At 47.7% G+C, this 21,073-nt stretch overlaps 1 protein-coding gene across 1 annotated transcript in view; it reads right to left on the bottom strand.

The window, feature by feature from the left end:
* sntb1 (syntrophin, basic 1) overlaps window positions 1–21,073 on the bottom strand; it is a 153,355-nt gene that overhangs the window by 38,000 nt on the left and 94,282 nt on the right. Inside the window, exons 3-5 of the mRNA XM_041189048.1 lie at window positions 15,274–15,499; window positions 5,407–5,614; window positions 204–346 (exon numbers count right to left, since the gene is read on the bottom strand). Of these exons, the coding sequence (XP_041044982.1) occupies window positions 204–346; window positions 5,407–5,614; window positions 15,274–15,499 (577 nt within the window). The remainder of the gene's footprint in view (window positions 1–203; window positions 347–5,406; window positions 5,615–15,273; window positions 15,500–21,073) is intronic.

Below are 21,073 nucleotides of genomic sequence, written 5' to 3' on the forward strand. Positions count from 1 at the left end.
GTAGATGGTGGACAGACTTTGGGGAGTCAGGAGGTGAGTTACTCGTCGCAGGATTTCTAGCCTCTGACCTGCTCTTGTAGCCACAGTATTTATATGGCTGATAAACTGAGAAAACTGCTTTATTGCAAAGAAAATGTAGTTTCTCTTGGTAACCTGAAAAAAGTGTCTATTATGAAGCAGGAAAGCTTGTGGTCTGTCCTTACCTTGTAGCAAGCAATGGGTAGGTGTGAGCTGGACTGAACCAGGATTCTTTCATGCGAGGCATGCTGGGGTACATCAGCATGTCCTTTTCAGTAAGTACAACCAGAACAGGCCTCCACTGCCGCTTTTCATTCTCTCCCAGTGTCTGCATCAAGGAAGAAATGGAAAGTGTTAAGGAGTTATCAATCTGACCTCCACTCAGACAACAACAACTGGCATTTAAACAGTGCCTTTCACTACCTCAGGGCATCCCAAAGCGCATGACTGCCGGTGGAGTACTTTTCAAACTGTACTCACTGTCGTACTGGAACCAGTAAATTGTCCCACTTTACAAAACTGAAGTCAGCTAAAATCTGACAGCTCAGACAGCTAATGGCATCTTCCAGTAGCAATTGTTGCAGTAGCCAATTTGTGCACAGCAAGATTCCACTATGATAATGACTGGATCATTTGTTTTCGTGATGTTGATTGAGGAATAAATATTGGCCAGGAAGCTGGATACCTGCTCTTCTGTGAAATCTTGGCTGTGGAATCCACCTGAGGAAGGCAACAAGCCCTCAGTTTTTTTTTTATTAATTCAAAGGATGTGGGCTTCACTGGCCAGGCCAGTATGAGAAGGTGGTGGTGACAACTGACTGGCTTGCTTGGCCAGCTCAGAGGGCATTTTTAAGAGTCAACCATATTGCTGTGGGTCTGGAGTCCCTACAGTCCCAGTGTCCCCAGGGCATTAACCTAAGGCTCTGAATTACTAGTCCAGTGACGTTACCACTCGATACTTCAACAGACCAGGTAAGGAGGGCAGGTGGGTTTTTACAGCAATTGACATCATTAGGCTTTTAATTCCAGATTTTTCAAATTTCACCATCTGCCCTGGTGGGATTTGAACTGTGTTCCCCAGAGCATTACCCTGGGTCTCTGAGTTACTGGTTCAGCGACAATACCACTATGCCATCACCTCCCAGCATCTCACCTGAAAGATGGCACACCAGCAGTACAGCACTCCCTCAGCACTGCACTTCAAAACGTCTGTCCCAAAATATTCCAAGCCCCCTCTAACAAAATTTTAAATATGAGCTAAACAGCTTGCAGAATAATAATCAGGCACCAAGCTGAAAAAACTGTTTGGATTTTAATATTCTTCTAATTCCTTGGTGAATGGACAGTTACTCGACAGTTAGTAACTTCCAGCTAACACGGTTCACATGGGCTTACATCCAGCATGTCACCCCTGGAGCCGAATTTTAATTACCCTGTCTGCTTTCCAATACATGCACACAAGCAGAGAGATGCAGAAGTCTCCTATTCATGACATACACTGTCTCTTCCTTCTAAACTGTGGTCGCTTATAAGGATGGAGGAAGGAGTGGAGCGGGGGTGGGGGGGGGGTGGTGGTGGGGGGGTGCATTTGGCCATTCAGGAAATTTTGGGGTGTCATCTAGAGCTGTAGCAACTGGGAAGCCTATTTTTTCATGCCCCAATGTCAGGGATCCACAGAGGTGCAGCAGCCGAACGCTTGGGTAGAAACGTGAGAACACTTTTTTAGACTCTTTCATGGGATGTGGGCATCGCTGGCAAGGGCAGTATTTGCCCTTGAACTGAGTGGCTTGCTAGACAGTTAAAATTCAGCCACATTGCTTTGGGTCTGGAGTCACATGTAGCCAGACCGGGTGAGGAGGGCAGGTTTCCTTCCCTAAAGTGGGGAACCAGCTGGGCTTTCACAACAATCGATGATAGTTGCCATGGTCACCCACAGACTAGCTTTATATTCCAGATTTATTGATTGAATTTAAATTCCAATAGCTGCCGTGGTGGGATTTGAACCCGTGTCCCCAGGGCATTAACCTAAGGCTCTGGATTACCAGTCCAGTGACGTTACCACTCGATACTTCAACAGGCTTGCAGATATTTGAGACCATAATATGACCACACATTCGGCAAGAACACTGCAATCAAAGCCCCTCACGCCCCACTTTCATGTGCTCACTCTATTGCCTAAAGAAAATTCACAGAGGAAGGAACTGAGAGAGGGAACCTCGGCTCCGAACCTTAAATCAAAAACAAATCTCAGAGTAAGGAGCCACCGTTGCCTCAGAGTTCATCATGAGATGGACTGATCAAGGCTCCATTGAATTAAAGGGCCACACTTCAGATAATATGGCTTGTTGTAATTGAGTAATTGTGGGAAGACTCTTAAAAGAGACAACTTGAAAAAAAAATTTAAGCTTAAAATAGGTAGACGAAAAACATTGAGCCTTGAAATTGCAAGCTTCTACTCCTGGGCATCTTGCTGGTAAGGTTGGAGTTATCAGCACATCAGATTTCTGCATTGCCGATTTTGTGGTCACTGAAAACCAGTATCTGGGAAATCGGAAACAGTGTCCGATCAACTCTCCAGTCTGTTCTCTCTTCACTTGACAGACAAGACTTTGATCCAGAAGCAGGTTTCAGGGCTAACGTCTCCCATTTCTTTTTTGAGAGGAAGGAAGCTATAATGATGCTAGTTTAATTAGAAGCCAATGTTTGCTGCTTTAAACATAGTGCTTCGGATATAAGAAAGGCTACCATTGGTTAATTACATAACTGGGGAATACCAGTTTGATGAATAATTTTTGGTTTACATGTCCTGTGAAGCTTTAATCAGAAGTGATGATGTCATGGCATTAAAGAGGCCAATTGGTGCACTGTGACTGTGCCAGCCCTTCGAAAGAGCTGTCCAGTTAGTCCCACGCACATTTTTTTCCCTCCATTGCACTGCAATGTTTTTTCTTTTTCCAAGTATTTATCCAATTCCCTTTTAAAAGTTCCTGTCGAATCTGCTTCCACCACCCTTTCAGGCAGCGCCTTCCAGATCACAACAACTCGTTGCGTAAAAGAATTCTTATTTCCCATAAATGCAGCTTTATGCATGCTCTCCACATAAATATTTCCTTTGGACATCTGAGAGTGATAAGCATTTTCCGACGAGGATATTTAAAACGTAACTCGAGATTTTATCCGATGCTACAGCAACATATAGTCAACCAAGCTAAAGTTCTTCTACTGAGTTGCTGGCTCTCTCGAGCAACTATTTATTCAGAGAGACCAATGAGAACATTTAATTATAGATCAAGGAGCCTGTCCTCTGGAGACAGACAAGAATGCACTGCCAGGATTCTGCTTCACCAGAATCAATTCATTCGCCCAAGAGGACTGAGATGAGTTAATTGTGGAGTCTTGAAAGAAAGCTTTTAAAAATCGGCCAGTAACTCCGAGCTGGAAGGAAACAACCACGACAATAACCGGGTATTCATCAATCCATTTAGGAATACTGCTTTCTGTTCTGTATTTGAGTACATTCAGGCAGGCTTAAAAGTGAAACGTGATTCTGCATTTGTAGCGTAGAGTTCAATAGAATCCAATTACCCACTTTGATAAATGGTAGCATTCCCTCCAAAAACAACAGCAACTTAATTCCTCTTTATCCCTTGTGGGAGGTCAATGCCCTACAAAATATTATTGCAAACTGCCTATGTGCACTATTTCCTGTCACTTCATTGTGGCTAACTGCTACCTCGCTTTCACTTTGGAGGCAAGTCAAAATGTACGATAAATAACAAAAACAAAAACAAAAATACCTGGAAAAACTCAGCCGGTCTGACAGCATCTGCAGAGGGGAGCACAGCTGACGTTTCGAGTCCGTATGACTCTTCAACAGAACGATAAATAATGCACAATAAATAATACTGCAGTGACCCTCCAAAGTACTAAACTTTCCTAATCCCGCAAGTAACATTTGTCCAAAGTTTATGGGGCCATAATGTACAATCGTCACTAATAAATCTTATAAAGGCTGCAGAGGATGTGGAACTCGCTACCGCAGGGAGTTATCTTTCAAAAGGCTCCCACAAATAGTGTAGATGCATTTAAGTGGAAGTTGGATAGGTATCGCTTTGGAGGCTGCATATAACAGACAGGATATCAAAGCGCTGGATTTCTGTGTTGCATGGGGCTTGATTCCGGGATTCTGGGTCCCTTTCCCGGCACTGCCAATTTTCGCCAGCACAGGAGAAGAGTCTGCACCATGCATTCCTGACCTGGCTGGATCCATTGTTGCAGGGGGGGAGGTAGACATCTCCCAGCTGCCCACCCCCCCCCCCCCCCCCGCAATCTTTGTGGAGTTGGGCCAGCTTCTCAAGGACTCGTGGCTCATGGCTCTCAGAGGGGTCATGAACTGTAAGTCTGGATGAGGGAATCTTTTGAAAGTTAAGTTCAGATGGTCTTGCCCATGTACACATGGCATTCCTGAAGAGTGATATTCACCTTGAAACATTAACTCTGTGTCTCTCTCTCTCCACAGACACTGCCAGACCTGCTGAGTACTTCCAGCACTTTCTGTTTTTATTTCAGATTTCCAGCAGCGACAGTATTTTGCTTTAATTATATTGTGTTTATATAATGCTGCACTTTTATCATAGTAGATTGTCCCTGGGCACTTCACAAAAGAAATCAGATAAAATTAGACACCTGAGCTATAAAACATTCTGGGAGATCCTAAGGACGTAATTCTGAGCTGTAGTCTCTGTTGTGATGTAGGAAATGCAGTAGCCAGTTTGTGCACAGCAAGATCCCTCCAATTGCAATATGATAATGACCAGATAACCTGTTTTTGTGATGTTGATTGAGGGATAAATATTGTCCAGTACATCAGGAAAGCCCCTCTACTCCTCTTCAAAATAGTGGCCAGGGGATCATTTACATCTGCCTGAAAGCATTAACGTCCCATCTGTGAGCTGGCAATGACTACCAATAGCATCTCGCATCACTGTGGACCAATCAGCAACATCCTGGAGACACTCTATATGAGCATTTATAAAAGTACACTCCCTCCAATCGTATATTGTTACTGACAAAAAACATATCAATATTTTCGCTGGAAGGATTAATCAAAATGTGCATTTTAGAAAATTATGGTAAGATTCATAAACTGGCAAACTGTTCATACAGCTTCTAAAATAATCTAGCAGCTACTGTATCAGAAGGGATCACCACTCAGGAAGTAGCTCATTGCTGCACATACTGTATCATCCTTTCTGGTAACCTCTAGTAACCTCTGGAATATTTTCACAGTAAACCCTGATTCTCGAAACAATACTTGCACTCCTCCAGACCCCACAGCAAAGCACAAAAGGATAGAAGAAATATTTCTTCCCTCACCCTGAATCTTACCTTTTCGGCGAGCCAGCCTAAGTGTCGAATCTCTCGACACCCAGCTATTCCTGTTCTTCCCAGTTGATCTTTGACTTCTCCTATGACCTTGGCCGTCAGGTTGTTGGCATTAGCCTGAATGGTACTGAACCAGGCTTGGGCAGTGCTGGGGTCCTTACACCTCAGGACAACTGTGTATTTGCAGTCAGGGGAATGCAGCTCAAACTGCCTAAAGGAAACAAAAATTAAAACAATGAAGCTGGGTCACCATTAACAACTTAGCAAATCCTTCGCTGTTTCAAGCAATAGTGGGCCCGATCCTCCCACTGTGTTTGTGCGTAATGGACCCTGAGTACAGCACATTCGGCCGGTCTGTAATGGAGACACCTCAACTGCCACCCTGTTCAATATTCATAGGAAGATGGGAACAGGAGGAGGCCATTCAGCCCCTCCAGTCTGTTCTTCCATTCAATGAGATTGCAGTTGATCTGCCAGCCAGCTCTTTGTCTTTGCCCCATAGCCTTTAATACCTCTAGTTAACATAAATCTATCAATCAATCTCAAGATTTAAAAGGTACAATTGATCTAATGTTAATCGTTATTTGCGGAAGAGAGTAACAAACTTGCATCACCCTGATCCTTTACAGGCAATCACAATGAGGGGGAAATTTGCCCTGATCAAGGGAGGTTTTGCCTTTTAATTTTAAAATTCATTCATGGGATGTGGACATCATTGGCAAGAGCAGATTTATTGCCCATTCCTAATTGCCCTTGAGAAGGTGGTGGTGAGCTGCCTTCTTGAACTGCTGCAGTCCATGTGGTGTAGGTACATCCACTGTGCTGTTAGGGAGGGAATTCCAGGATTTTGACCCAGTGACAGTGAAGGAACGATGATATATTTCCAATTCAGGATGGTGTGTGTGGTTTGGAGGGGAACTTCCAGCTGGTGGTGTTCCCATATGTCTGTTGCCCTTGGTCCTTCTAGGCGGTAGAAGTCGCAGGTTTGGAAGGTGATTCCAGGGGCCTTGTGCTGTAGTTACCTTTAGTGCCCCTTGCACTGTACCAGGCATATCGACAAGTTGCAAAAACACAAGCAATTGGGCTTGCCCTTGCATGACAGCCTCTGCGGTGCAGTGCGACAGCTAAGAGAGGGGCAGTGAAGTTTGGGGGCTTCCCACATGGACGATACAATTTGTAGATTCTCAGCGACTATTTCCCTCCTTCAGGCTCTGACTCTCTCTCAGGTGGATGTGAAAGATCCTGTGGCACTACTTTGATGAAGAGCAGGGGAGCTCTTCCCAGTTTCCTGGTCAATATTTATCCCTCAATCAACATCACAAAAAACAGATTCTTTAGTCATGGTCACATTGCTGTTTGTGGGTCTTGCTGTGTGCAAAGCAGCTATTGAGTTTCCTACATCACAACAGTGACTACACTTCAAAAGTACTTCATTGGCTGTAAAGCACTTTGGGATGTCCTGAGATTATGAAAGGTGCTATATAAATGCGGGCTCTTTCTTTATCAATCCTGTCCTTCTTAGGCAGTCCCTCGAGATGAAGGATGACTTGCTACTGCTCACTTCTCAGTACTGCACTGGGAGTGTCAGCCTAGATTTTCATCACTAGTCCCTGGAATGGGTCTTGCACAACCTTCTGACTCAGAGACAAGAGTGCTACTCACTGAATCACACATCAAATCTGTCAAAACAGTATAGAATAGACAGTCCCTCGTATTCGGCACATGTTATAACAGCCACAAACAGATTGTTAATAGCTATACAATGGGTGATGCAAAGTCCATCTGAAATGAAACTGCAATTCAAAGTCAAAGTGAAACAATCAGGACTGAAGACACACCACTATAAATAAGATGGAAAGAATATTGCAAAATGGTTCATAGGATGATCCAATTAGGGAAGTTCTGTTCTGTTGCAAGAGTCTTGTGTGTGGTGCTAGTGATATTTCTAGAGAGCCTAGAATACACAGACATTGTGTACAATTCTGAAATCCTGTGCCACATTATTCATGGGCAAGCAAAGCTTCCTGAGTAAGTCTGATGAAAAGAAACTGCTTAAAAAGTGAACAGGCTTATATCAAGCTTAATGTTAACATGCAAAGCTCAAGCTATATGAACAGAAAATGCTGGAAAATCTCAGCGGGTCTGTTAGCCTCTGTAGAGAAGGAAACAGAGTTAACATTTCGAGTCCGTATGACCGTTCCTCAGAGCTCTGAATAAGCTCCGCAGTATTTTGCTTTTATCAAGGTACATGAAGCCTGGATTAGATTAATAATACTGTAAATAGTTAGCAAGATCAGACAGCATTCTGAGGAGAAAGAAAGAGAGCTAATGTTTCAGGTCATGACATTTCATCGGTTCTGGTAAAAGCTTATCAACATGAAACATGTTTCTCTCTTCACTGGTGCTGCCAGACCTGCTGAGTATTTCCAGCACTTTGATGACCAAGTACAGTATTATTCATGCAAACATATTGTAGATGCTGGAAATCTGAAACAAAAACACAATATGAAATATGAAAACCTATCATAATACCAGGCAATGCTGTAAAACCCTCCCATGCAATCGCAGAAGGTGCAACACCTGCCCCTGTACCTCCTCCCTCCTCACTATCCAAGGGCCCTAACTCTCCTTTCAGGTGAAGCAGCATTTCATTTGCACCTCCTTCAATTTGGTCTACTGCATTCGCTGCTCCCAATGTGGTGGCCTCTACATTGGGGAGACCAAATGCAGACTGTGTGACCGCTTTGCAGAACACCTTCGCTCAGTCCACAAGCATGACCCAGACCTCCCTGTTGCCTGCCATTTCTACACTCCACCCTGCTCTCATGCCCACATGTCTGTCCTAGGCCTGCTGCAATGTCCCAGTGAAGCTCAACGCAAACTGGAGGAACAGCACCTCATCTTCCGACTAGGCACTTTACAGCCTTCCGGACTTTTAAAAATTCATTCATGAGATGTAGGCATCGCTAGCTAGGCCAACATTTATTAGCAATCCCTAATTACCCTTGTTCAGAGGGCATTTAAGAGCCAACTACATTGTGTTCAACAACTTCAGACTATGAACTCACACCTCCATCTTTACCCCTTTTTTAATCTGATTTTTTTTATTTTTAAAATCTTTTTGTTACCCTATTTCCCCAACATGCCCCACCCCCACCACTGTCATGTTTCTATGTTTTGCTTTCACAGAGCACTGACCCTTGTTCTGCTATTAACATATTCTGCTATCATACCGTTATACCGCTATCAGCACCTTCTCCAGTCTTTAACACTACCATTAACACCCCCTTTGTCCTGTGTCCACAACGTTTTTGTCAATCTCTCCTGACCTACCACCTATCGCTAAAGTTCTATATTCCTCTACCTGCTCCACCCCCTCTTAAACAGCATAAAATCCATCATATTTCTACTTCTCTTTAATCCTGAAGAAGAGACATATGGGCTCAAAATGTTAACTCTGTTTCTCGCTCCACAGATGCTGTCAGACCTGCTGAGGTTTTCCAGCATTTTCCAGTTTTTATTTCAAATTTCCAGCATCCGCAGTATTTTGCTTTTATTATAACGCGGTAAGACTGATAGTTGCCAACTCTGATTAGGTATATTCCTGGGGGTTGGGGGTGGTCGGTGGGGGGGTGGGGGGCGGTGGGGTGGGGGGGTGGGGGGGTGGGGTTCATCACAAGACCACCCTCCTGGAACTGCCCATTGGTTCATCTTCCAGGCACACCTCCTTCCCACATCCAATTGGAAAGGGAATAACTCTCTTGCCCAACTGGATGAATCTTCACTCTTGGTCAAACAGTTTTACCCCTCGTTCCCCCTCTCCAATAATTGAAGCGTTCGAAGAAAAGGCATAATTAAAACACAATTAATTTTGTTTAGTTTTGATGATTGGAGGGGCTACGTGTTGTTCCCAACAGCGTCCTGGAGATTCATGTTCACTGATAATGGTTAAAAGTAATGGTTTTCCCCTAAACTGTACCGGAACTATCAAACTAAACCTGTGCGACAGTCTAATTTACACACCCCATGCCCTCATACGGTGCAGACTCCAGGGGTTTGGGTACAGTCTGGGAGCGGAGGGATTAACACACAGTTTCACTCAGTGTTGCATCCAGATTTGGGAGGGAGGAAAATCACCCCCTCAAAAAGCTCCAAGATCGGAGGTCTACAGGAAATATCGGTTAAGGGTGGAACCGTGGGGTAAACTTGAAATGTTGCACTGCTCAATGCCCAGCGCTAGTGGGCGAAATACCAGCATAACTCGTGGGAAGAGACAGAGCTGTGGGCCAAGAGCCAGTAATGAAGCATTACCCAAAGCGCACAAGAGTAGTGGGCTAATTTTGCCAGGCTTTGTTCTGCTCCTTCAGGCCCCATTTTGGGTTGCCAACCCTCCAGGGTTGACCAGGAGTCACCAAGGATTGAAGGTTATTCGCCAGGACACCGCCGTGAGCAACAAGCAGGAGAAAATTCACAGGGACGTTAAATCCTTTCAACACAAGAGGAGGAACTTATTCACACAGCGAGTGGTTAGGATCTGTGATGCACTACCCGAGTGTGTGGTGGAGATAGATTCAAGGCAATCGGACAAACATCTGAAGAGAAAATGTTTGCAATTGGGCCTTGGGGTAAAGGAAGGGGAGTGGAACTCAATGAGTTGCTCTTGCAGGGAGCTGGCACAGATACGATGGACCAAATGGCCTCATTTTGTGCTGTAACTATTCTCTGATCAAAAATGTCCATGTTGGGGAGGAAAAGGATTGTTATCAAATCATGTAAGTCAAGAAGAGTCTATTCGTTTTCCAATTGGAAGGCATTATACCACTTCAATAGACAGGTCACCAACAGCGGAATGTGGGAGTGGGGCGATTGGAGGTGGGAGTGTGGGGGTGGGGTGGTTGGAGGTGGGAGTGTGGGCGTGGGGTGGTTGGAGGTGGGAATGTGGAGGTGGGGAGGTTGGAGGTGGGAATGTGGGAGTGGGGTGGTTGGAGGCGGGAGTGTGGGGGTGGGAGAGTGGGGGTGGGGTGGTTGGAGGTGGGAGTGTGGGAGTGGGGCGGTGGGAGTGTAGGGGTCGGGTGGCTGGACGTGGGAGTGTGGGGGTGGGGTGGTTGGAGGCGGGAGTGTGGGGGTGGGAGTGTGGGGGTGGGAGTGTGGGGTTGGGGTGGTTGGAGGTGGGAGTGTGGGGGTGGGAGTGTGGGGCTGGGGTGGTTGGAGGTGGGAGTGTGGGGATGGGAGTGTCGGGGTGGGGTGGTTGGAGGTGGGAGTGTGGGGGTGGGAGTGTGGGGGTGGGAGTGTGGGGGTGGGAGTGTGGGGGTGGGAGTGTGGGGGTGGGAGTGTAGGGGTGGGGTGGTTGAAGGTGGGAGTGTGGGGGTGGGTGTGTGGGGGTGTGGTGGTTGGAGGTGGGAGTGTGGGAGTGTGGGGGTGGGAGTGTGGGGGCGGGAGTGTGGGGGTGGGAGTGTGGGGGTGGGAGTGTGGGGGCGGGAGTGTGGGGGCGGGAGTGTGGGGGTGGGAGTGTGGGGGTGGGAGTGTGGGGGTGGGAGTGTGGGGGGGGAGTGTGGGGGTGTGGAGGTGGGAGTGTGGGGGCGGGAGTGTGGGGGTGGGAGTGTGGGGGTGGGAGTGTGGGGGTGGGAGTGTGGGGGTGGGAGTGTGGAGGTGGGAGTGTGGGGGCGGTAGTGTGGGGGTGGGAGTGTGGGGGTGGGAGTGTGGAGGTGGGAGTGTGGGGGTGGGAGTGTGGGGGTGGGGTGGTTGGAGGTGGGAGTGTGGGGGTGGGAGTGTGGGGCTGGGAGTCTGGGGGTGGGAGTGTGGGGGCGGGAGTGTGGGGGTGGGAGTGTGGGGGTGGGAGTGTGGGGGTGGGAGTGTGGGAGTGTGGGGGTGGGAGTGTGGGGGTGGGAGTGTGGGGTGGGAGTGTGGGGTTGGGAGTGTGGGAGTGGGGTGGTTTGAGGTGGGAGTGTGGGGGTGGGAGTGTGGGGGTGGGAGTGTGGGGGTGGGAGTGTGGGGGTGGGAGTGTGGGGGTGGGAGTGTGGGGTGGGAGTGTGGGGGTGGGAGTGTGGGAGTGGGAGTGTGGGGTTGGGAGTGTGGGAGTGGGGTGGTTTGAGGTGGGAGTGTGGGGGTGGGAGTGTGGGGGTGGGAGTGTGGGGGTGGGAGTGTGGGGGTGGGAGTGTGGGGTTGGGAGTGTGGGGGTGGGGTGGTTGGAGGTGGGAGTGTGGGGGTGGGAGTGTGGGGGTGGGTAGTTGGAGGTGGGAGTGTGGGGGTGGGAGTGTGGGGGTGGGAGTGTGGGGGTGGGAGTGTGGGGGTGGGAGTGTGGGGGTGGGGTGGTTGGAGGTGGGACTGTGGGGGTGGGAGTGTGGGGGGGGAGTGTGGGGGGGGAGTGTGGGGGGGGGGAGTGTGGGAGTGGGAGTGTGGGGGTGGGAGTGTGGGGGTGGGAGTGTGGGGGGGGAGTGTGGGGGGGGGGAGTGTGGGAGTGTGGGGGTGGAGTGTGGGGGTGGGAGTGTGGGGGTGGGAGTGTGGGGGTGGGAGTGTGGGGGTGGGAGTGTGGGGGTGGGAGTGTGGGGGTGGGAGTGTGGGGGTGGGAGTGTGGGGGTGGGAGTGTGGGGGTAGGAGTGTGGGGGTGGGAGTGTGGGGGTGGGAGTGTGGGGGTGGGAGTGTGGGGGTGGGAGTGTGGGTTGGGAGTGTGGGGGTGGGAGTGTGGGGGTGGGAGTGTGGAGGTGGGAGTGTGGGGGTGGGAGTGTGGGGTGGGATTGTGGGGGTCGGGTGGTTAGAGGTGGGAGTGTGGGGTTGGGAGTGTGGGGGTGGGAGTGTGGGGGTGGGATTGTGGGGGTGGGAGTGTGGGGGTGGGAGTGTGGGTGTGGGAGTGTGGGGGTGGGAGTGTGGGGGTGGGAGTGTGGGGGTGGGAGTGTGGGGGTGGGAGTGTGGGGGTGGGAGTGTGGGGGTGGGAGTGTGGGGGTGGGATTGTGGGGGTGGGAGTGTGGGGTTGGGAGTGTGGGGGTGGGAGTGTGGGGGTGGGAGTGTGGGGGTGGGATTGTGGGGGTGGGTGTGTGGGAGTGGGAGTGTGGGGGTGGGAGTGTGGGGGTGGGAGTGTGGGGTTGGGAGTGTGGGGGTGGGAGTGTGGGGGTGGGATTGTGGGGGTGGGAGTGTGGGGTTGGGAGTGTGGGGGTGGGAGTGTGGGGGTGGGAGTGTGGGGTTGGGAGTGTGGGGGTGGGAGTGTGGGGGTGGGATTGTGGGGGTGGGTGTGTGGGAGTGGGAGTGTGGGGGTGGGAGTGTGGGGGTGGGATTGTGGGGTGGGAGTGTGGGGTTGGGAGTGTGGGAGTGGGAGTGTGGGGGTGGGAGTGTGGGGTGGGACTGTGGGGGTGGGAGTGTGGGTGTGTAGTGTGGGGGTGGGAGTGTGGGAGTGGGAGTGTGGGGGTGGGAGTGTGGGGGTGGGGTGGTTGGAGGTGGGATTGTGGAGGTGGGAGTGTGGGAGTGGGAGTGTGGGGGTGGGAGTGTGGGGTGGGAGTGTGGGTTGGGAGTGTGGGGGTGGGAGTGTGGGGGTGGGAGTGTGGAGGTGGGAGTGTGGGGGTGGGAGTGTGGGGTGGGAGTGTGGGGGTGGGAGTGTGGGGGTGGGAGTGTGGGGTTGGGAGTGTGGGGGTGGGAGTGTGGGGGTGGGAGTGTGGGGGTGGGAGTGTGGAGGTGGGAGTGTGGGGGTGGGAGTGTGGGGGTGGTAGTGTGGGGGTGGGAGTGTGGGAGTGGGAGTGTGGGAGTGGGAGTGTGGGGGTGGGAGTGTGGGGTTGGGAGTGTGGGAGTGGGAGTGTGGGGGTGGGAGTGTGGGGTGGGTAGAGTGGGGGTGGGAGTGTGGGTGTGGGAGTGTGGGGGTGGGAGTGTGGGGGTGGGTGTGTGGGGGTGGGAGTGTGGGGGTGGGAGTGTGGGGGTGGGAGTGTGGGGGTGGGAGTGTGGGGTGGGAGTGTGGGGGTGGGAGTGTGGGGGTGGGAGTGTGGGGGTGGGAGTGTGGGGGTGGGAGTGTGGGGGTGGGAGTGTGGGGGTGGGAGTGTGGGGGTGGGAGTGTGGGGGTGGGAGTGTGGGGGTGGGAGTGTGGGGGTGGGAGTGTGTGAGTGGGGCGGTTAGAGGCAGGAAGCCACGTAATTAAAATCTCCAGGAATACATCCAACCAGAGTTGGGAACTCTAGGCCCCCCCAAAAAAAATGATTCATAACTTAACCATACTCTTCAGAACTATCTCCATGGAAACTGGTTGGAGCACCCACAGGCGCATACATCCAGCAACGTGATAGTGAGCAGATAATCTGCTTTGCCATGCTGGCTGAGAGATAAATATTGGTGAAGGCACTGTAGAGAACATCCCTGCTCTTCATCAAAATAGTGCCATAGGATCCTTTACACCTACTTGATGGGGCAGACGGACCCCTGCTTCAGTGTTTGATTTGGAAGACGGCACCTTCAACAGTGCAGTACTCCCTCAGTACTGCACTGGAGTGTCAGCCTGGATCTTGCATTCAAGTCTATGGGAGGTGAGACTTGAATCCACAACCTTTAACCTTAGGAGCAGAGTACTACCCACTGAGCCACGACTGGTACTTTAATAAGGTACTGCTTGACATTTCCAGCACGGGTAGTATGTTGCTGTTCCATGGAGATAGCTGGTAATGTTGTTTCATTTGAGTTGGAAGAGCTGACGGTGAAAGATGGATTAGAGAGAAAATGTACTATTCCCTTCATCTAGTGCGGGCTAGGTTTATCAATGCATCTCGAGGAGAGATTGATTGTCCTCAGAGCAATGCTCCTAGTTGATCCTCGAGTTTGCTCCAGTGCCCTTGAGGTTCCTGTATTATCGCCGATCATGCAACTGCCATATTATCGTGGGCTGAATTTTTACACAATCCGTTAATTACTCTCAAGACATTTCCCAGTGTAAGTTCTGTGACTTGTTCTCCTGATCCTGACCACCACAGTCCCAATGCCCTTATTGTTCTGTTCAACTTGTCTCTTGTCAAGACTCTCATTCTGAGGTCCCTCGTCTGTACTTTGCTGTTGCTCAAGTTGATCTTGTGTTATGAACTCATGCCTAAAGTCGTTTCTGTTGCGATGCCTTGTCACACTGTACACAGCGGGATAATGAGCTTTCATCTTAAATAAAGTGACCCCCTTGCGGAACATCGGGCATGGCGCAGTCCAGTTGATAGGATGGGAATTAGGGAGTCTTGCAGGAGGAACTGGGACTGGAAAAAGGCATGGTAAAGGGAGCATGGCTGCGGGCACAAGAACAGAGCAAGAGAGACAGAGGATTAAATGGGAGACCAACAGAATGAGAGATGGGGATGGAGGAAAGAGAAAAGGAAAGACTTGCATTTCTATCACTTCCTTTGCAACCCCAGGACATTCCAAAGCACTTCACGGCCAAGGAAGTCACTGTTGTTATGTGGGAAACACAGCAGCAAGTTCGTACACAGCAAGCTCCCACAAACATCAACGTGATAATGACCAGATAATATGTTCTTACTGATGATGGTTTAAGGGTAAACATTAGCCAGCATGCCAGGGAGGACATGACTGTCCTTTCTCGAAGTAGTGGCTGTGGAATCTTTAACATTTACCTGAGGGTAGTTGGGTCCTCAGTTTAACATCTGCACAAGAAAGAAGATGTGAGCTTCTGGCTTCATCTCTGGTCCTTTTTATTCATCTGCTCTGATAGACTATCAGCCATTGCTCCTCCAATGAAACCTAACAACCTCAAGCACGTTCTCAATTACATTACTTTTCCCATCGGTAGAAATAATTTTATTCATAGACTCTTTAAAAGTATTTGCACCCAGTCTTGTCCTGTCTGTGATCTCTTCATTTATAAATATAAACATTCAGTAAAGGAAAGAGAAATGTGGTTACCTGTTTTCAGGGTCTGGGGTGCTGAAGCTTCGTGTGACATAACACATCTTCAACGGGATGCTCTTCCAGTCTTTGGAGTCGCTGGGTAATGAGAACGGAGGGGTCGAGGGAGATTCTGTGGCCACTGAACCAAGCCTGGGGGATTCTGGAGGGAGGGTTTCCCATCCAAGCTCAGAAACTGGAGAGTTCTTCTTAATGTAAGGTGTAGCTTCTCTCATATACTTCACTGAAAGTGGGGGAGGAAACAGAGGGTAACTGGGTGAAGACAAGGTATTTGACAATATTACAATTCCAATGCCTTTGTACTTTCAAAAACCTTTTTCTTGAACAAGACACAACCACAAGGAGATTGGGCATGGCAATCCTGTTCCCTCTGGATCAATAGTGACAGTTTTAGAGGGGACAGGTACCCAACTGCTATCTTTTTGCTGTGTACTAGAATACAAGAATTATAATTTAGGATATGGGCCCTGATGCATTGTTTTCATTTATCGTCACCCTGGGTTTGGAGTAAAGGAGGTGATGGACCAAGAGAGCTTGGAACTAGTTCCACTGCAATGACAGAATGTGTGGTTAGCGCAGGGGTACTGGGTGATCCGTAATGATGTTGCTGGGCACACTGTTTGATGACTAGAATGTCAGCTGTCTGCCATGCACACTCACCCTGAGTCAGAAAGTTAGGGCTTCAAATCCCACTCCAGGGACTTGAGCACAAAAACCCAGGCCAACCACTCTCAGTGCAGTGCAGAAGGAGTGCTGCACTGTCCAAGGTGCCACCTTTTGGATGAGATGTTAAACCAAGGCCCCTTTGGCCCTCTCAGGTGAACGTAAAAGGTCCCATTTCACCATTTGGAAGAAGATCAGGGAATTAATCCCCAGTGTCAGGGCCAATATTTACCTGAATTAACACCCTAAAAAGTGCAGAGTATCTTGTGATTATCATGTCGCTGCTTGTGGGATCTTGCTGTGCGAAAATTGACTGCTGTATTTCCTATATTCTCACAGTGCCAAAGCTTTAAAAGTACTTCATTGGCTGTAAAGTGCTTTGCAATGTCCTGAAGTCATAAAAGGTGCTGCAGAAATGCAAATCATGTTTCCATCTATATTTCCTTTGGCTATTTCTCCAAATTCAAAAGGGATGGACATTTATGAATGACTAAAATTAACATTTACCTTCTGCCCTATCACATCAGGTCTCTGAAATGTGCAACGAGTTACTTCTGCACCGCCACAACTGATGTGTAGAAACATCGGAATTTCCGCCAAAGCTACTGGCAGCTCCACCACTGTGACTTTGTGAGAAGTGTGTCATAAACTCTTGCTTATGCACGTAAGTAGGATCAGAGTTCAGGCAACAGTAGTGTGTCTGAGTGGGGAACAACCCCGAGAAAATGAGCAACCAAGTCAGCGGAAATCCCATAACACAAGAAAAAGTCTTTAACGGCTAAACCACAAATGAGGACCGGGAGTGTCGAGACATCAAGAAAGCGATGAGACAGCCCAATGTCACCATTTCACAGTCACCTTGTGCTGAGCAGTACTAGATCCCAGATCAAGGCAAATATTCACAGAAAACCATTCAACAAAAACAACAACTTGCATTTATAGAGCGTCTTGAATATAATATAGTAAAATATCCCAAGGCATTTCAACTGGAGCATTATTAAACAAAAGTTTACTCTGACACATGGGGGAATATCGGAACAGGCGAGCAAAAGCTTGGTCAAAGAAATAAGGTTTAAACTTAGGTCTTAAAGGACGAGAGAGAGGCGGAGAGGTTTAGGGAGCGAATTCCAGAGATAAGCTCCCGGCAGCTTATATTTCTCTACAGTGCTCCAGGTAACACATTCACACAGCCTGTCAGAAGCCAAAATTAGAGATCTCAGAGGATCATAGGGCTGGATGAGGTTACAGGGATTCATCCCCTCCAATGTGCGATTAGAAAAGGAAAAAGGAGACAGTAACAGTGTTTCCTGAACATGAAAATGTGTCTTGTACTAGGTTCTGGCGCTTATATTTTCATTATAATCTGTGATTGATGTCCTTCCTGTTCTGGTTTCATTAATCACAAGCTGATCTGCCAACTCCTCTCACGCTGATGAAACTATATCTGTTCCAACTTTCAGATACGCTGGAGCTTTTGAAGCTGTGTGCAGTCTGCCAGAGATAGGAAAGAGGAGGCGAGAAATCCACTTCTGTCAAAGCATTGCCTGTTAGAGTCAGCACTGGACCATAGCTGTGAGAACGCTTCATATGACAGTGTGAGTTACAGCCATGAGACAGCAGGAAACTGGTATTCCACACAAAGAAAATAATCCTCCTTGTCTTCCAGTTTCATCTCCCTTCCCTTCTGATGCTGTCGTGTTCATCCATGTGGATGCATATTTTCAAAACCACCAGCAGCGCATACATGTGCATGCACACACACACACACACACACAGAGGCACATGCACACACATGCGCGCATGTGCACACACACATATGTATACACAAAGAGACACACATTCACAGAGACATGCACAAAGACACGCCCAGAGACACACACACAAACACACACGCACAGAGACACCCATAGAGAGAATCGCGCACACACACAGTTGGGGGAGGCAGTGGTGTAGTGGTATTGTCACTGGACTAGTAATCCAGTAGCCCAGGGTAATACTCTAGGAGCTGGGTTTGAATCCCACCAGGGCGGAATTTGAATTCAATCAATAAAAGTTTGCAATTAAGTCTAATGATGACCATGAATCGATTGTCATAAAAACCCATCTGGCTTACTAATGTCCCTTTAGGGAAGGAAATCTACCATCCTTGCCCAGTCTGGCCTACATGTGACTCCAAACCCACAGCAATGTGGTTGACACTGATCTCTGAAATGGCCCAACAAGCCACTCAGTTGGATCAAACTGCTTCTCAAGGGCAATTAGGGACGGGCAATAAATGCTGGCCTAGCCAGCAACGCCCACATCCCATGAATGTATACAAAAAAAAGACAAGCAGCATGCACACGCCTCTTGATATTCAGTGACAGGGGGAAAGATTTCTGCTTAACCCAAAATAAATGGTGGTGCACACAACCATTAACCTGCTGGGATCAAGCAAAACAGGATGAATTGGAGATTGAACTTGGAATCTCCCCAGGACCACACAGACCACTGCAATATCCAGATGCGCAACCAGGGAGGAAAATGCCTTTTAAGAGTTGTACTTCTTTATGATGACCTAAGAGCGTTGGTGTTCTGATAAAAGCGAAATTCACACAAAGCTTCCTGAACGACCTTGGGTTATTGCAATGTTCCAGACAATTTCAAAAACCTCCCTTCAATAATTCTGGATAGTGGCCAAGTTAATGAAAGATTAGAACTTTCCACACACATCGTAACTCGCTGTGACTGTAGACAGGTTACCCAAGTGTCACGAGGAGATTAATGTCTATAATGTTATTGGAAATTATTATTTTTTAAATAGAGTTTTAGTAGTGCCTGTCTTTGTGTGTGTATGTGAGCGTGTCTTAATTGGATTAAAGCCAGCTAGTCTAGAGGCTTTGATGTATAGAAAGGAATATGTTTGAAATGGTAATTAGGTAAACATGAGGAACTTTAGAACCAAAGGTGTCAAGGGGGCAATTTGCACTTTTAAATAAAGCATTCAAAATAATGGGTCAAATCTTGCACCAAGCTAGAAGATGCCAAGCAATGTGTTTACTTTTTTCAGTTTACTAATAAAATTAATAGAATCCAAAGGATGTTATTGTTAGAAGAGGTAAAATTAAAAAGCTAGTGATACAATGAAAAATTTGCATTCAAAGGGGAAGATATGTATAAAGGAGAAAGGAGATTGTGTGTAAGGCAGAAGCATTTTAAGATCCATCAAGTGTGAGAAGCCTCTAACTTATAAACCTCAAGTCCATATGCAAGGACCCAGAGCTGAAAGAAACTCATTTTGAATGTGATTATCCAGGGTGTGCTCTACCAGGTGTCTCTTTAAATCTATGAATTTTACTGTTGCCTTAACAGGGGTGTAACGGAGTCAGATTAATTAAGGTATTTTTGTAGTTATTATAGTAGTAATTTTATAGACAAATGTATGTGCTTACAATTTTTCTTGTATTAATAAATGCTTAATTTAGTTTTTTATAAAAAACCTCAAGACTCAGTGGTCTTATTACTAATGAATTCAAAGCCTGCATCTCGACACATACAAATCACAAAAATGGGTTATGACAGTTGTTTCAATTTTCCTTTTGGGAGTTGAACAACTCAGCCTTTACCATCGGCTGTGTCATAATACGAGAACATACAAAATGGGAGCCAGTGTAGGCCATTTGGGTCATCGATCTTGCTCCACCATTCAATAAGATCATGGCTACTCTGATTGTGACCTTAACTCCACTTTCCTGCCTGTTCCCCAGAACCCTGGATGCCTCTAGAGTTCAAGCATTTGTCTATCACAACCATGAAATTACTCAATGACTCAGCCTCCACAGCTCTCCGTGGAAGAGAATTCCAAAGATAATCAACACTCAGAGAAGAAATTCCTCCTCGTTTCCACCTTAAATGGTGAACCCCTATTCTGAAACTGTGCTCCCTAGTGTAGATTGCTCCAGGAGGGAAACATCCTTCCAGGATCTACCCCGTGTGCCCAAAGATCTGCAGCTCGAGAATTGTGTCAGTCCCTTGAAAATCCATGGCAGAAACTGGCGATCCTGAGTAAACGCCATCCTCGAATCAAGGGACAGCTAACAACAATGATGACAATGACCCTGCCAATCCCTCTCAGAGTCTTATATGTTTCAATAAGATTACCTGTCTTTCTCCTGAAAGCCAATGCGTATAGGTCCAACCAGTTCAACCGTTCCTCATAAGACAACCCCTTCACCCCAGGAATCAGCCTGGTGAACCTTCTCTGAACTGCTTCTAATGCAAGTATATCTCTCCTTAACGAAAGAGACCATAACTGTACACATACTCTAGGTGCAGTCACACCAATGGCCTGTACCTTTATAGCAAGACTCCCTCTTCTTTTATACTCAAACCACACACCCCACCCTTGCAATAAGAGACAAGATTTTCCTTCTTAATCACTTGCTGTACCTCCTTTTCTTCTCTTCCTATCTTTTTGAGATGTTGAATATTTTGAATATTCAGTTCCAAGCCTTGTTCACTTTGCAACCATGTCTCTGTATTGGCCATGATATCACACAGATGTATTTCTATTGGTGACATCAGTTCATTTATCTTGTGCATTCAGGTAAAGAGCCTTTAATTTTGTCTTTTTACCATTTTTGTCTACTCTGACGCTGTTTGCTGGTACACTCTTATGTTCGTATACTCTGTCCCCTCCTGTCATACTCTGGTTCTCATTACTCATTTTGTTACTCTGCACCATTGCCTTGTCCATTGCCTTTAGATTTCTAAATCTCCACTCACGTGAAGCCTCCCCGGGACTATTTAGTTTAAAGCCCTCTCTACAGCCTAATTATACAATTCACCAGGACACTGTTGTCAATACAGTCCAAGTGAAGCCCATGCCAATGGTACAGCCCCCTCTTTCCCCCATTCTGGTGCTAGTGCCCCATGAATTGAAACCCCCTTTCTCCCAAGACAATCTTTGAGTCACACATTCAGCTCTCTAATCTTATCTACCCTATGCCAATTTGTTTGTGGCTCAGGTAATCCAGAGCTTATTAACTTTGTGGTTATGCTTTTTAATTAAGCTTCTGGATGCTCTTAGTCCCTCAGCAGAACATCTTTCTTAGACCTACCTGTGTCGTTGGTACCAACCTGGACCACGACAACT

This window comes from Carcharodon carcharias, chromosome 6, assembly GCF_017639515.1.
Source record: "Carcharodon carcharias isolate sCarCar2 chromosome 6, sCarCar2.pri, whole genome shotgun sequence".
NCBI classification, from domain to species: domain Eukaryota; kingdom Metazoa; phylum Chordata; class Chondrichthyes; order Lamniformes; family Lamnidae; genus Carcharodon; species Carcharodon carcharias.